The 13,185-nt window shown below is 28.6% G+C and overlaps 1 protein-coding gene across 8 annotated transcripts in view; it reads right to left on the bottom strand.

The window, feature by feature from the left end:
* The window catches only part of LOC138939439 (uncharacterized), a 126,978-nt gene extending 114,103 nt beyond the window's left edge, over window positions 1-12,875 (bottom strand). For 5 of the 8 annotated variants that reach the window (XR_011447851.1, XR_011447850.1, XR_011447852.1 and 2 more), the window contains exons 1-2: window positions 12,633-12,875; window positions 8,787-8,936 (exon numbers count right to left, since the gene is read on the bottom strand). Coding sequence is in view for 2 of the 8 variants with exons in the window: in XM_070307224.1 (XP_070163325.1) it covers window positions 8,787-8,936; window positions 12,633-12,662 (180 nt within the window). In the remaining 6 variants the exon portion in view is untranslated. Of the gene's footprint in view, window positions 1-8,786; window positions 8,937-9,206; window positions 9,376-12,632 lie in introns of those variants that run through there. The other 3 variants (XR_011447855.1, XR_011447853.1, XR_011447854.1) reach the window with 3 other exon arrangements.
* Between the last annotated feature and the right edge of the window lie 310 nt (window positions 12,876-13,185).

Genomic DNA, 13,185 nt, shown 5'->3' with positions numbered 1-13,185 from the left:
ATGGCTATGGTTTTGGCATGAAATTTTGATTAAATTTGCTGCCAATCTGCACGCATGCTGCTAGCATTTTGCTATCTGGGTACAATATTATAACAGAAACGTTTAAAGGGCGTTACATTACATTAAAGATTGAAAAATATTGAATGCTACGTAGATTTTAAAAATGTTTTGCCTTCTGATTCTTTTAATAATTATGAGTCTATATCTTGGATAAAAGTTAATGGAACATTTTACAAGCCAAAGATGGTTATTTTAGTTGACGATAATAATTATAAATTTGCTTTAATTCAATTTATATTAAAAAACAATTTATGTGATATATTTTTTATATATAGACAATTAAAAACTTTACAATTTTGTACTCATACTTATGCATATGAAGTGACAGAATCACACTTTTGGAGTTTAGTATCGCAATCAAAACTTAATACATATAAAGCCTATAACATACATGTTGATGCTCAGGGTAAAAGTTATATCTCAGTTATACCTTAAACTTTATATTTTAACGTTTGAAGGTCATAGAAAAAAAGAAGTTAAAGTTTATGGATTGAGGTTTTTCTTTTCACAAAACAAAATGTACTGTTAATGCTTTATTTTTTTCCAGTTAATGAGTTTGAAATCTGAAAATTGTTTTATTATAATATGATATAAAAAGTATAGTTTGTATCATGCAACAATAAAATTTCTTAAAAACATATTCTTTTACACTTATAAATATATTTTAAACTTTTAAGTTTTTTTGTAAAATTTAGAAAAATCAACAACCCTTTTTTGTTTTTCATTTAAATTTTAGTTATATATTTTTACAATTATGAATATGATTGATGTAATATGATTGATAGTTGTAAGTATATTTAGATAATATAAGTAAGTATATTTAAGTATATAGATTAACGAAAGGTATCTCACTGTCGCAATACATATTTTTTTCTGAAATTACGTATTACTTTACATTATTTTTCATTGATTTATAAGCAAAAAACAATAATACCCAGGCAAAATTAAAACGTCTTAAAAAATACGTTATGACATATTTTCGATATATATTTAATCAAATTTTATCATTTATGAAATAATTAATATTTGATATTTCATTTGTTCAGCACTAATTTTATTTATATTTTTGTGTGTATTCAAGTTTATATAAGAGAAATTTCTATTTTTTTTCTTTTTTTTTTTTTTTTATAAATTAAACAACATCAAATTAAACAAAATATTAAAATATTATATTTTATTTTAAAAAATTAACATAATTACACATAATTACTCGTATTATACTTAAAAATTATATAGAACTTACATTTATGGAATTACTTATTGAATTCTTGGTAATATGCAACACATACATGCATCAATTTTTGATGAGTAAGACACCTCTGGATATTTAATAATTTAAATAAATTTATTGTAAAATTGCAAAGCAATTATATTGTATACTATGTAAACTGCCATGTACAATTTTTTTTTTCAATTGTCAAATATATTATGTAAAATGTATAAACAAGTATATTATTATTTAATACCAATATGTTATGTAACTTATACAGCAAAAAATAACAGTGTAATTGAAAGAAATTTTATTAATTTAACAACATATTATTATTCTATTCAAACGCATTGATGTTTTATTGATTTTGATTAATATCCCATGCGCTTGATTTGGATAATAATACTATTGAATTAATAATTTTTTTAAATTTCACTAATGATTGATACAATATTTTTATTATATGTTCGAACTTCATATCTAATTAAAGTGATAGATTAATAAAAGCGTTTTAATGTAAAATTGGTTTAACGCAAAAGTATAGATAATTATTATAATTAAATATTAATTTATAAAAACACGACATATAATTCGGAGAATTAAATTTATATGTTTAATTAATTAATTAACGTATAATTATTTAAGTATTATTAAGTATTAATAATATTATTAAAGTATAATATTTCAATTCAGGATATTATCAGAGCAATTGCTTTTTTATTTACAAAAAATATATTAATAATTGATTTAATTGCACATGTAAGTTAATGAAATGTGCGATTAATACATTGAATAATATATTTGGATACATTAAATCTATATGTATTATATGCATATATAAGTTTATTTAAATTTACTAATAGTTTGTATCTGATTTAAGTGAAAATATAGTTGCATTTAATTTATAATTAATCAATATAATCATACAAATTAAATATGAAATTAATTTTAAAGAAAAATTAAATTGGAAAAATATCGTGCAATATTCTTATAATCATATATATGATAATCCCATAATTACATTGTAATTAGATTGTTTACTTAAAAAAATTCTTATAATTCGGCATATTGTTAATATAACATTATATATCATTACTTCAAATATGATACATAATTCTTTTAATATAAATGTTTAATGAAATTTAACTAAAATATACAGACTGCAAAAGTTTGTGGCAGCCTGTGACATTGCCGTTTAATTGAATCAAAGCGATTTTTTTTTATTCGACAGTATTTTTTTCTCAGTGTATGATCTTATTTATCTTGTAGGATGTAAAGGATATAAAGAAGTTTGATCCACTAGTAATATTAGTTCATACAAAAAAAATTTTTTACGAACATTGAAAGAACTGTTAAAAAAGTTTAACAAAACTTTACGACAAATTGTTCGAAGATATATCGAACATGAAAAAAAGTAAGTAGCAAAAAACTTACGACAGAAGAAACTGTAAATTTTATAGTAGATTTCTATAGTAGATTTATAGTAGATCTCTCTTTTTCTCTCTTTCTTTCTCTATTCATTCATTTGGTCCATTAATACATGGTTGTTTTAATTCACAATATAAAATAATAAAAAAAATACAAATATGACTTTACGTACTAATGTAATAGCTGATAATTGTTGTACAATAGTCGATGGAACTATTGTGATAATAAAAAGCATAGCAGACAATAAAGATCTCAATATAGATGTAATTATAGGTCACAAATTTTTATATAAAAAGGATTTTTACGACATTCCATGTCCTTCATTATTATTAAAAATATTTAATGTATATAATTTAAGTTAATTATAGATGTGATTGATAGAAAATATTCATACAATATATATTAAATTATCATTATTGGAAAATAAATATATATAGTACTTTTATTAAAACATCTGCTACCTGGGTCAAGGATTATGGTTTGAAAGAATGTAACCTAGAATCAATGATGCCAGAACAAGATTCCGGCCCACACGCACACAATCAGAAAACCTCATACATGTACTCTGTACTGCGCAGAGCGCTCTGCGTAGCACGAACAAACTTTCGCAAAATTCTTTTTTAATAATTCTTTTTCTACAAATGAGCACACGAAAATTCAGACTGTATGTAATTGCAAACACGAAAATCTATCGATTAGATTGATTGGAAACCATTTTTGTAAAAAGCGGAGAGCTTACGTAAACTTGACTCCTTCAAAAGTTTTCTTGGATAACTCTTTTTTTAGAAATGTGTAAACTCTATCAATTAAATGTGTATAATCCATCAATTAAATGTGTATAATCCATCAATTAAATTGATTGAAAACCATTATTATAAAAATTGGGAGGCTAATGTAAAGCTGATGTGAATTTCAACTCTTTTGAATGTGAAAAATTGCTCCCTCCCCCCAAAAAAAGTTTTTTTTTAATAACTTGTTTACTAGAAATGTACAAACAAAAATAAAAAAGTGCATTTCTGTGCAAACAATGTACAATCGAATCATGTATAAAAATTTAATTATTATAATATTTAACTAGCATAATATTTAATTTATTTCTAATATTAGGGGGCTAACTTCACGTGTCTGGCCTTAAGTATTAAAATCGTAAGAAAAAGGGCGCTGTATTTTTAAAAACAATCTAAAAATTAATTTAGTTTAATTTAATGTAAAAAAATATACATCGAGATACGTATACATATACTAGATAATTGCAATCTTTTCTTAAAATTTCCAATATGTGTCGTTTTGTCTGTTAAATAATATTGACATTATTATTTGTAAAAATATTAAAATTTTACTTTCCTGAAGTCCACTGCCATTATGCTGCGCATGCAGAAAAAGAACGTCTCTGAGAACAACATTGTGTAAATGTGCAGCAATACGCAAATGCCTGCTATTTGTTTTCTTTAATGAAAATGCTTAGTAAATAGTAAATAATATTAATAGTTGTAATTAGAATAATAGAGAATATTTATAGATGTATATAAAATCTAAAAGTAAACAACAATTACTTGAGAGGATATTTATAGATGTATACAAAATCTAAATTGTAAAAATAATACTGTTTTTAAATATTAATGTTTTTTTGAAATCTATGAAACCAACATAAACATATAAATGTAATTTAAGTACTTTACTAAAGTGATATAAAAGTGTATCCATATGTATACAGGATGTCCGAAAATTCGTGCAACACCCTCTACCTTCCGTTAAAGAATGTTACGCAAATTTTCGGACACCCTGTATGTGTTTAGTAACAGTAACTATATATACAGGGTGTTCGACAAATAAGTGACCAAACGAAAGGTGGAGGTAGATTGGGTCAAACTGAAAAGAAAAGTCCTGTACCATTTTGCGATTTTTGTAATAATTATTGAGAAATTAATTTAAAAAAATCGACCAATTTGCGTGAGTATTACCGCGCGGTGAAAAAAAATGGCCTAATATGGGCATCATTGAAATGTGGTTACTAGGACAAGAGAATCCATCGTATCGCTCGTACGCAACTGTTATTTTTTGTAGAACGCTCCTCCCAAAACTTTGTCGCGCGCCTACTCTTGGATTGTCTTTTCTCGCTGCGCACTCATATTCACGCAGCGAATTGGTCGATCTTTTTTAATTAATTTATCAATAATTATTACGAAAATCGCAAAATGGTACAGAACTTTCCTTCTCAGTTTGAGCCAATCTACCTTCACACTTCAGATGTGTCAAAAATTATCGGACATTCTATACAGGGTGACCCGCAATGATCACCTACTAGGTACATAGCGTTTCCTTACCAAAAACTGAGTCGAAAAGTCCTGAACCATTTTTTTTATAATGCTTAATAAAAAGGAGTTATTATTGAATAAATTCTGGCCAATCAGCGCCGATCTTTAGTCGGACGCATGTCGATAAGCTGCGCGCCTGGTAGTGTGCGTAAGCCCTCCGCCTATAGACATAGTATATCTGGACCGAGCGTTTGCTTTATTTAAAGAGTGAGGGTAAAGATACGCGTAGAAAAGGATATACTCTGTTTCGTGCTCCTTGCGTTCTCTCTCGCTCGCACAGAGCATAGTGCTTCTTTCGTCATGCTACGTGTGAACGAGTGAGAACGCAAGGGGCACGAAACAGAGTATCTCCTTTTCTACGTGCACCTCGGCTCCCATTCCTCAACACTCGGTCTAGATATACTATGTCAACTATGTCTATGGTCCGCCGTTACGGTGGCGCGGCGACATTTGTCCTTCGCGCATGCTGCTAGCATGAAATATTTTTACGCATCATAATAATAGAAATAATTTTTTCTTGTATGTATTAAAAATCATATTCATATAAAATATAAAATAACTCAAAATATACTTGAAAAAATACTTTGTATAGTGTTTTAAAAAGATTTCAAGAACTATAAGAATATGCGATAAAAAATAAAGGTTTCCATTAAAAAAATTAAATTGACTTTAAATAACTTCGAAAAACGTCATCTACAAACATTCCTATAACATTAACTTATGTTCTCCTTGAAATACTGCATCTTTTATTTGAAACATTTTTCTCTAGAAACAAAATTTTTAGAGATAAAAATTCATCACGCTTTATTTTGTCTACCCTGTAAAAATACTGCAAGAAAAAATTATTTCTGTTATTGTATGATGTATAAGAATATTCTATGCTAGCGGAGCGATCACGCATACTACCAGGAGTGCGGCTCATTGCGCCCAGCTAAAGGTCGGCGCTGATTGGCTCGACTTTATCCAAAAATAACTTTTCTATTAAGTGTTATAAAAAAAATGGTTCAAGACTTTTCATCTCAGTTTTTGATAAGGAATAACGGTACGTATTTACAAGTAAACCTACCCAAGTGTTACACTCCGATTTTTATCAAATTTGGCACAAATGTAGAACTATCAAAAATATTTGACCCGTATTTTTTCATTTGCGCTCATATGCGGTTTTACGGGTAGTTAATACTCTTTCAATATTCAACTCTCTACCATTATAAGTACAACAAAAATGCATAAAAAACAAAATTTAATGCAAGATGTAAAAGTTTTTTGGATTGCTAATTATGAATGTAAAGTAAGATTTGCAAAATTATTTGTTTAAATAATAAAACGTTGAAATCAATTAGAAAAAAAGTTGAAAAAATACAGTATATAGTGATCATATGTTATAAAAATTATCCGTTAAGTGATATTAAATATGACATTAAATTTGTAAAGATTGTTTTAAATTATTTAAACAATAAACGGTTTAAACAAATCGGCAACAAGATTGAAGAAAAAATTGAAGTGCTTTACAATGGCTTAAGATATAGAAGATTTTTGGATTGTTTATCACATATGTTATTAAAGCACACACACACACACACACACACACAGAGCACAGAGCATACATGCATTTTTCATTAATATTATTATTACATATATTTCTTTTTTAATTTTATTAAATATAAGATCTTTTGTAGGTTTTACATTTTTATTTTCTTTTGTAGATTTTTAAAAATGTTTTTTTCATTTATATCTTTCTTATTCTTTCTTATCTTTCTTATTCTTTTCTTTGATAACTTTTTTAAATCTGTTAAATTTTTATCTCTTCAAAATATGTACAGTAGTGAGGACGATCAGAATTTTTCGGATAAAAAGAATGCTGTATGTACTTTGATTTTGTGCACCAAGTGCATCTAAAAGTTGTAATATCATAACAGGAATCACAAATAAGATCACCATTTTTCAAACAAAAGTTTATAGGTGTTTCGCAAAAATCTAGAAAAAAAAATAAAAATATAAAATCAACAATAGATCTTATATTTAACAAAATTTAAAAAAAAATAATATATATAATATGTAATAATAATATTAAAGAAAAATGTGTGTGTTGTATGATGTGTGCTGTGTGCCGTGTGTGCTGTGTGCTCTGTGTGTTTGTGCGTGCGTGCGTGCGTGCGTGCGTGCGTGCGTGCGTGCGTGCGTGCGTGCGTGCGTGCATATTTAGAATTACTTACCCGAATAACTCTTATAACATATAGTTACTATATTGTATTTCTTTAACTTTTTTGCTCATTTGTTTCAACACTATATTATTTAAACAAATAATTTTGCAAATCTTACTTTACATTCATAATTAGCGATCCAAAAAACTTTTACATCTTGCATTAAAATTTATTTCTTATGCGTTTTTATTGTATTTATAATGGTAGAGGGTTGAATATTGAAGAGGTATTAACTACCTGTAAAACCGCTTATGGGCACAAATGAAAAAATACGGGTCAAATAATTTTGGTAGTTCTACATTTGTGTTAAATTAGAAAAAAATCGGAGTGTAAAAATTTGGTAGGTTTATTTGTTAGTAGGTATATATATGGAAATAAATAGCGCATGCTTTGTAAAGTGTTCTAGTAATAACAAATTATACATAAGTATTTTTATGTTACAGTTGCGGCTCGAAGAAATCGAAAGACTCGAAATCTGCACCAAATTCGATTATTTTTTTCAAATATATTTCCCAGAAATCGCCCGCGTTTAGTGAATGTCCAAATATAACAAAAAATAAAATTGTTAGTCTGATTGGTTAATGGGAATTTTAACCAGATCGTATAATATATAATTGAAGATGATCTCCGTCGCTTGTCAATTTCGAGAAAAAAATTTAGATAAGCAATGGAACACATATCGAACTCGCCATGCAATCTAAATTTTGTTATTATTCGTTTACACCCGGTGTAGGCTAAATCCGCGTAATGATAATTATTCATATTATTACAACATTTTGTAATAACAATCCACAAGTGCAAACGAAATTTGTTCGGATGAAAGGATAGTATTAATGTCATTGCAATAAGCGGCTTTATCGTTTAGATCTCGATAACCGCGGTCCTTGGAGCAATGAACAATATACATGTGATTATATTGTTCTAGAAGAGATGAAAAAGGACAGTACTTTCTCCCTCCCCCGGGAGGGATGGTCTAAAAACGTCCGCGCAAACATTAAGTTTTTTTTATAACTTATAAATAGTTAAATATTCAGCTTAATTATTTATTGTTTATTAATTAATTAATTAATTAATTAATAATTAATTGTCATGTTATCATCAAAACGAAATTAATTGAAGTAAAACGTCGAATAATACAACTAAAATAATAATAGAATAAATATAGTATATAGAATAGGATAAACATATTAAAGAAAATTATTATCTATTATTACTTATTATAACAACAATATTAAACAATGTGGACTTACAATTAGTTAATTTTATAAAAGCAAGTTTAATTTACATAAAATATTAGATGATGTAATAATGGCAAAATGAATAATAAAATTATCATGAACAATAACATTCCATAAAAGTAAATTTATATAAAATATTCTTAAATGAATATTTTAGAAAATATTATGCAGTATCTAACTGTAAGGCTATAGGTATGGTCATTGAAACTACGGTTTCAGTCGAAGGTCCAGAAATAATAAATATGAATGTCTCGAGTGCAATAAAAGAGAAAGCCCTCAGTTTCCCTTGTCCATTGTGTTAAGTGTAAGGCTAAAACGGAAGGTTTCCACTTACATTGTAGTGTAATATTCTAGATAATTCTAGAATGTTCCAAATCACGTGCTGACAAATATTGTAGAACGGTATGATCATTTTGAACGCTGCGTTGAAGGTCATTGACGAAAATCCTGGACGCTCTCCACAAGCGAGTTGTTTCGACAAGATCTGATTAATGTAGATGATTCAAAATTATTATTAGGTATCACGAGAGAGAGAAAGAAAAACTGTACTAATAAGAACACTATAATAATCTATTATCTATTCCGATATACGCGAAATTGTTAGCAGAGACAGGATTGTAATATTATGTGATCAGACGACGATTGGTTTTTTCAGCGTGTTTCATGTATTTTAAGCATTGAAAAATATTTCCAGAATTATTAGCTTTAAATAACAATTTTTATTAAACGACTGAGTGTCGTGTTGTTACAATACCTTGCCATGCAACGATCCTCGCTAGCGAGATTCACTTTGATTGTTACGACGAGTGGATCATCCTTTCAACCATCACCATGAGATCCAGAGTAATTAATTTTAGAAAATAATTTGTTATTGCGTGTGTGCCAATTCAAAAAATACTTAATGGGAGTGGGAATATATATATATATATATATATATATATATATATATATATATATAAGATTCGTTTTACTGATTATAAGAACACTGAATTTAATAACAAAAAAAAATTATATTCTAGATATCTTTGTTAGTTACACTAATATAGAAATCGAATAAAAGAGCCTATACGGATAAAATTTAATAAGTCAACACTAGAAACTAAAGATTAGAAACCGAAAATTGGAAACGACTGATCGTTTCGAAGCTCGAAGTAAGACTGGTTGACGTAGAGTATAGAGTCTAGGGTCTAGAGATTAGAGACAGAGATGCCAAACTGGAAACTCTAGCTAGCAACATGCAAACATAGGACAGCATTCGAGAATGTCATCCGTGTGCACCAAGCGTCGTTCTATCTTTGTTAGTTACTGAAAGTTGAACAAAGATAGAACGATGCTCGTGTGCACACGAGTGATGTTTTCGAACGCAATCTAATGAAACGATAACACACACAAGTAAAAACCGCGTACGTGTGAGCTTCGGTTAACTTTCGAAGCAGAAAAAGACAGCTATATTGTTTTCTATTTCCTTCCTATCAAACAGATAACGAAAACGCTTGATATGCGTGACAGTATTAAAAATGTTTTGGCTGTACAATAGTAACAAAAAACTCTCAAAATTTTAGAAAAAGAAATATTTCTTACGTTTATACTATTTGAAAAATCAAATAAATAAATCCGGATTATAAAAATAATTAAAATATCATAAAATAATATGATTTTTAACGTCTTCGTAAAAGAAAATAGTTGTAATTAATACTTTTCCTAATTTATGACAAAAACTTTTGATCGTGAAATTAACTTTTGATCCCCTAAAATCAACTGCAAGAAAGAAAAAAACCAAGTAATTTACAGAAAGAGAGAGAGAGAGAGAGAGAGAAAGAAATAATATTATCTACAATTTTTAGTAAATAACATTTAAACGAATAAATAGATTTAAATCAAGTTTTCCATGTATATCTTTTCTTTCAAGTCAAGCATTGCAATTTCTTGCAATGCTTGACTTGAAAAAAAGATATTCATGGAAATAACAAATGGATAAATATATAAATTGCTAATACATGTAAAAATATGCACGTAAAAATAAGAATATAGAGAAGGAGAAAAAAAGAGAAAGAGAGATAAGCAATATGATAATCCAATATGATTGTCAATATTGCGCAATGTATTTTATTGTATATAAATGTATCAATCGCCAAAGTTTTTATACATTAAAACATTAACAGATTGCAGCTAACTCTCAATATTGCTCCAAACTTTAGAAATATGTGTAAATAGTATTGTGCTATGAATCAGCAACCAAAATGATATTACTCATAGATAAGCTTCTTTACTTTCTACATTTTTTATTGATATGTAGCGATAAGTAATATGCCAGTTGTGAAAAACTGTTATATGTATTTATAAAACAATATTATTTTAATTTAATATGCACAAAATAATGTTATTATAAATTATTGAAAATAAAAACTTATAAAAATATTTTAACACAAAAAGTTGTACAAATATATTCTACAAAATAATGATATAAAAAATTGCACCAACAGAAAAAAGATTTGTTATAAAATTTTTTTATTTTATTTCTAATATTAAAAAAAATTATATTTAGTTAATCGCAATATAATTAAAGTAGTAGGGCGTAAAGCTAAATAGAGTTATTTTGTAATTAATTAAATGCATAATATATACATATCTAACGCTTTAGGATATATTTATTGAAAAAAAGTTTCTTATAAACTCTAAGTTGCATAAAACAAACTTACACTAAAGCAATCGGATTTGCACATTTCGGTCCGATTCCGTGGCTCACGCCTATTGCCCCTCACTCACTGCTCGTACGTTAGCGACGAGTCGCCAGATATGCGTAACTAAGGACTGCGACGTTTTATCTCAAGAGCGTCCGTATATAAGAATGCCCAAATATAATAATAAGACAATACTTCTCTATAATTAAAAGTTTTTCTTCAATATTTTATATCAATGAAATATAAAATATCAGAATTTTGATAATTTTCGCGGTGTATTTAAAAAAATATTGTCTTATTTATTATATTTGGACATTCTTACATATGAACGCTCCTGAGACAAAGCGTCGCGCTCCTTAGTTACGCGTATCTGGCGTCTCGTCGCTAACGCACGAGCGGTGAGTGGGGGGCAATAGGCGTGAGCCACGGAATCGAGCCGAAATGTGCAACTAAATCCGAGCACTGCACTAAAGCAAAGAATAAAAACTTGGCGTGCCTGGATCGCATTAAAACATATTGTTCCAGATTTATTTGCATTAAGACGTGTACATTTTATAAATATATACATTATTTTGATGTAATATATGTGAATGATAATATATGTAGATAATATATAAATGTATATGTATTTATAAATTAAAATTTTAGTAAACTTCTAAATCATTATACATTTTTTAACATATGCTTTTTGTATAAAACTTAATAAAATTTTATATAAAATGTAAATAAATTATACAAAAATTTCTTTTCAAACACTTTTAAATATACATCCTATAGGATATAGTTTACAAATGAAAGGAATCCTAATTGCACTATACATTGATTATGAATTGATATTGTAGCATATATCTATAAATATATACATATATATACAGGGTGTTTCAGAACAACTTTCCATACTTAAAATGACGTATTCCTGATACGATTTTAAGACGATTTTTTTCTTTATCAAAATTTGAATTGAAGCGTAAATTTTAAATTATAAGCAAAAATAGTTAGCAAATCACGCGTCGAGTACAAAAGGCAGAAGAAGCGGCGCAACGCGCCGCAGCTGACCGTCCAACGCGTGATTACCACCGCATGAGTCGCTAACTATTTTATCTTATAACATAAAATTATGCTTTAAATAAAATTTTGGTAAAGAAGAAAATGTCTTAGAATTACGTCAGGAATACATATTTCTTAAAATAACGTCACTTTAGCGAAAGTTGTTCCGGATCGCCGCACGTCGGACGCTGCAATCAGCTGATTGCTACACGTGATGTGTGTATGGCGGAGTGTGTGCGTAAATGAAAGAAAGAGACAGATAGATAGAGAGAGAGAGAGAGAGAGAGAGAGAGAGAGAGAGAGAGAGAAAGGGAAGGAGGGAATGGGGGAAAGACGTTTATACACACACACGCACGTACGCATACACTTTTTTTCTCGCTCTTTTTCTCTCTTTTACACAACTCTCATACACTCTCTCATTCGGTTACTCATTCACGCACTCACTCACTCACCTGCTCACTCACAGCGTAGCAAATCTTCATACTACGTATTGTCGTTAACTGCTGCACAATTATTATGTAGCGGCGGACCGCGGAGACTGCGCGATCACATTGTTACGTTGCCTAGCGATGCGAGAAACGCGACATGTACCGTGCAAGTTGCGACGTGCGTGTGGCGCATGGCGCGTGATTGACGCGAGATAAGACGAACGATCTTTTAAAACAGTGCTCGGATTTAATTGCACATTTCGGCCCGATTCCGTGGCTCACGCCTATTGCCCCCCACTCACCGTTCGTGCGTTAGCGACGAGTCGCCAGATACGCGTAACTAAGGAGCGCGACGCTTTGTTTCAGGAGCGTTCGTATGTAAGAATGCCTAAATATAATAAATAAGACAATATTTTTTTAAATGCACTGCAAAAATTATCAAAATTCTAAAAGTTTTTCTTCAATATTTTATATTTCATTGATATAAAATATTGAAGAAAAACTTTTAATTATAGAGAAGTATTGTCTTATTATTATATTTAGGCATTCTTATATACGGACGCTCCTGAAACAAAGC

The sequence above is a fragment of the Polyergus mexicanus genome, unplaced genomic scaffold (genome assembly GCF_030449975.1).
Source record: "Polyergus mexicanus isolate NDT 795.1 unplaced genomic scaffold, iyPolMexi1.0 SCAF_14, whole genome shotgun sequence".
In the NCBI taxonomy this organism is placed as follows: domain Eukaryota; kingdom Metazoa; phylum Arthropoda; class Insecta; order Hymenoptera; family Formicidae; genus Polyergus; species Polyergus mexicanus.
The sequence above is the reverse complement of the archived record's forward strand: the minus strand, read 5'-3'. Positions and strand labels throughout refer to the sequence as shown.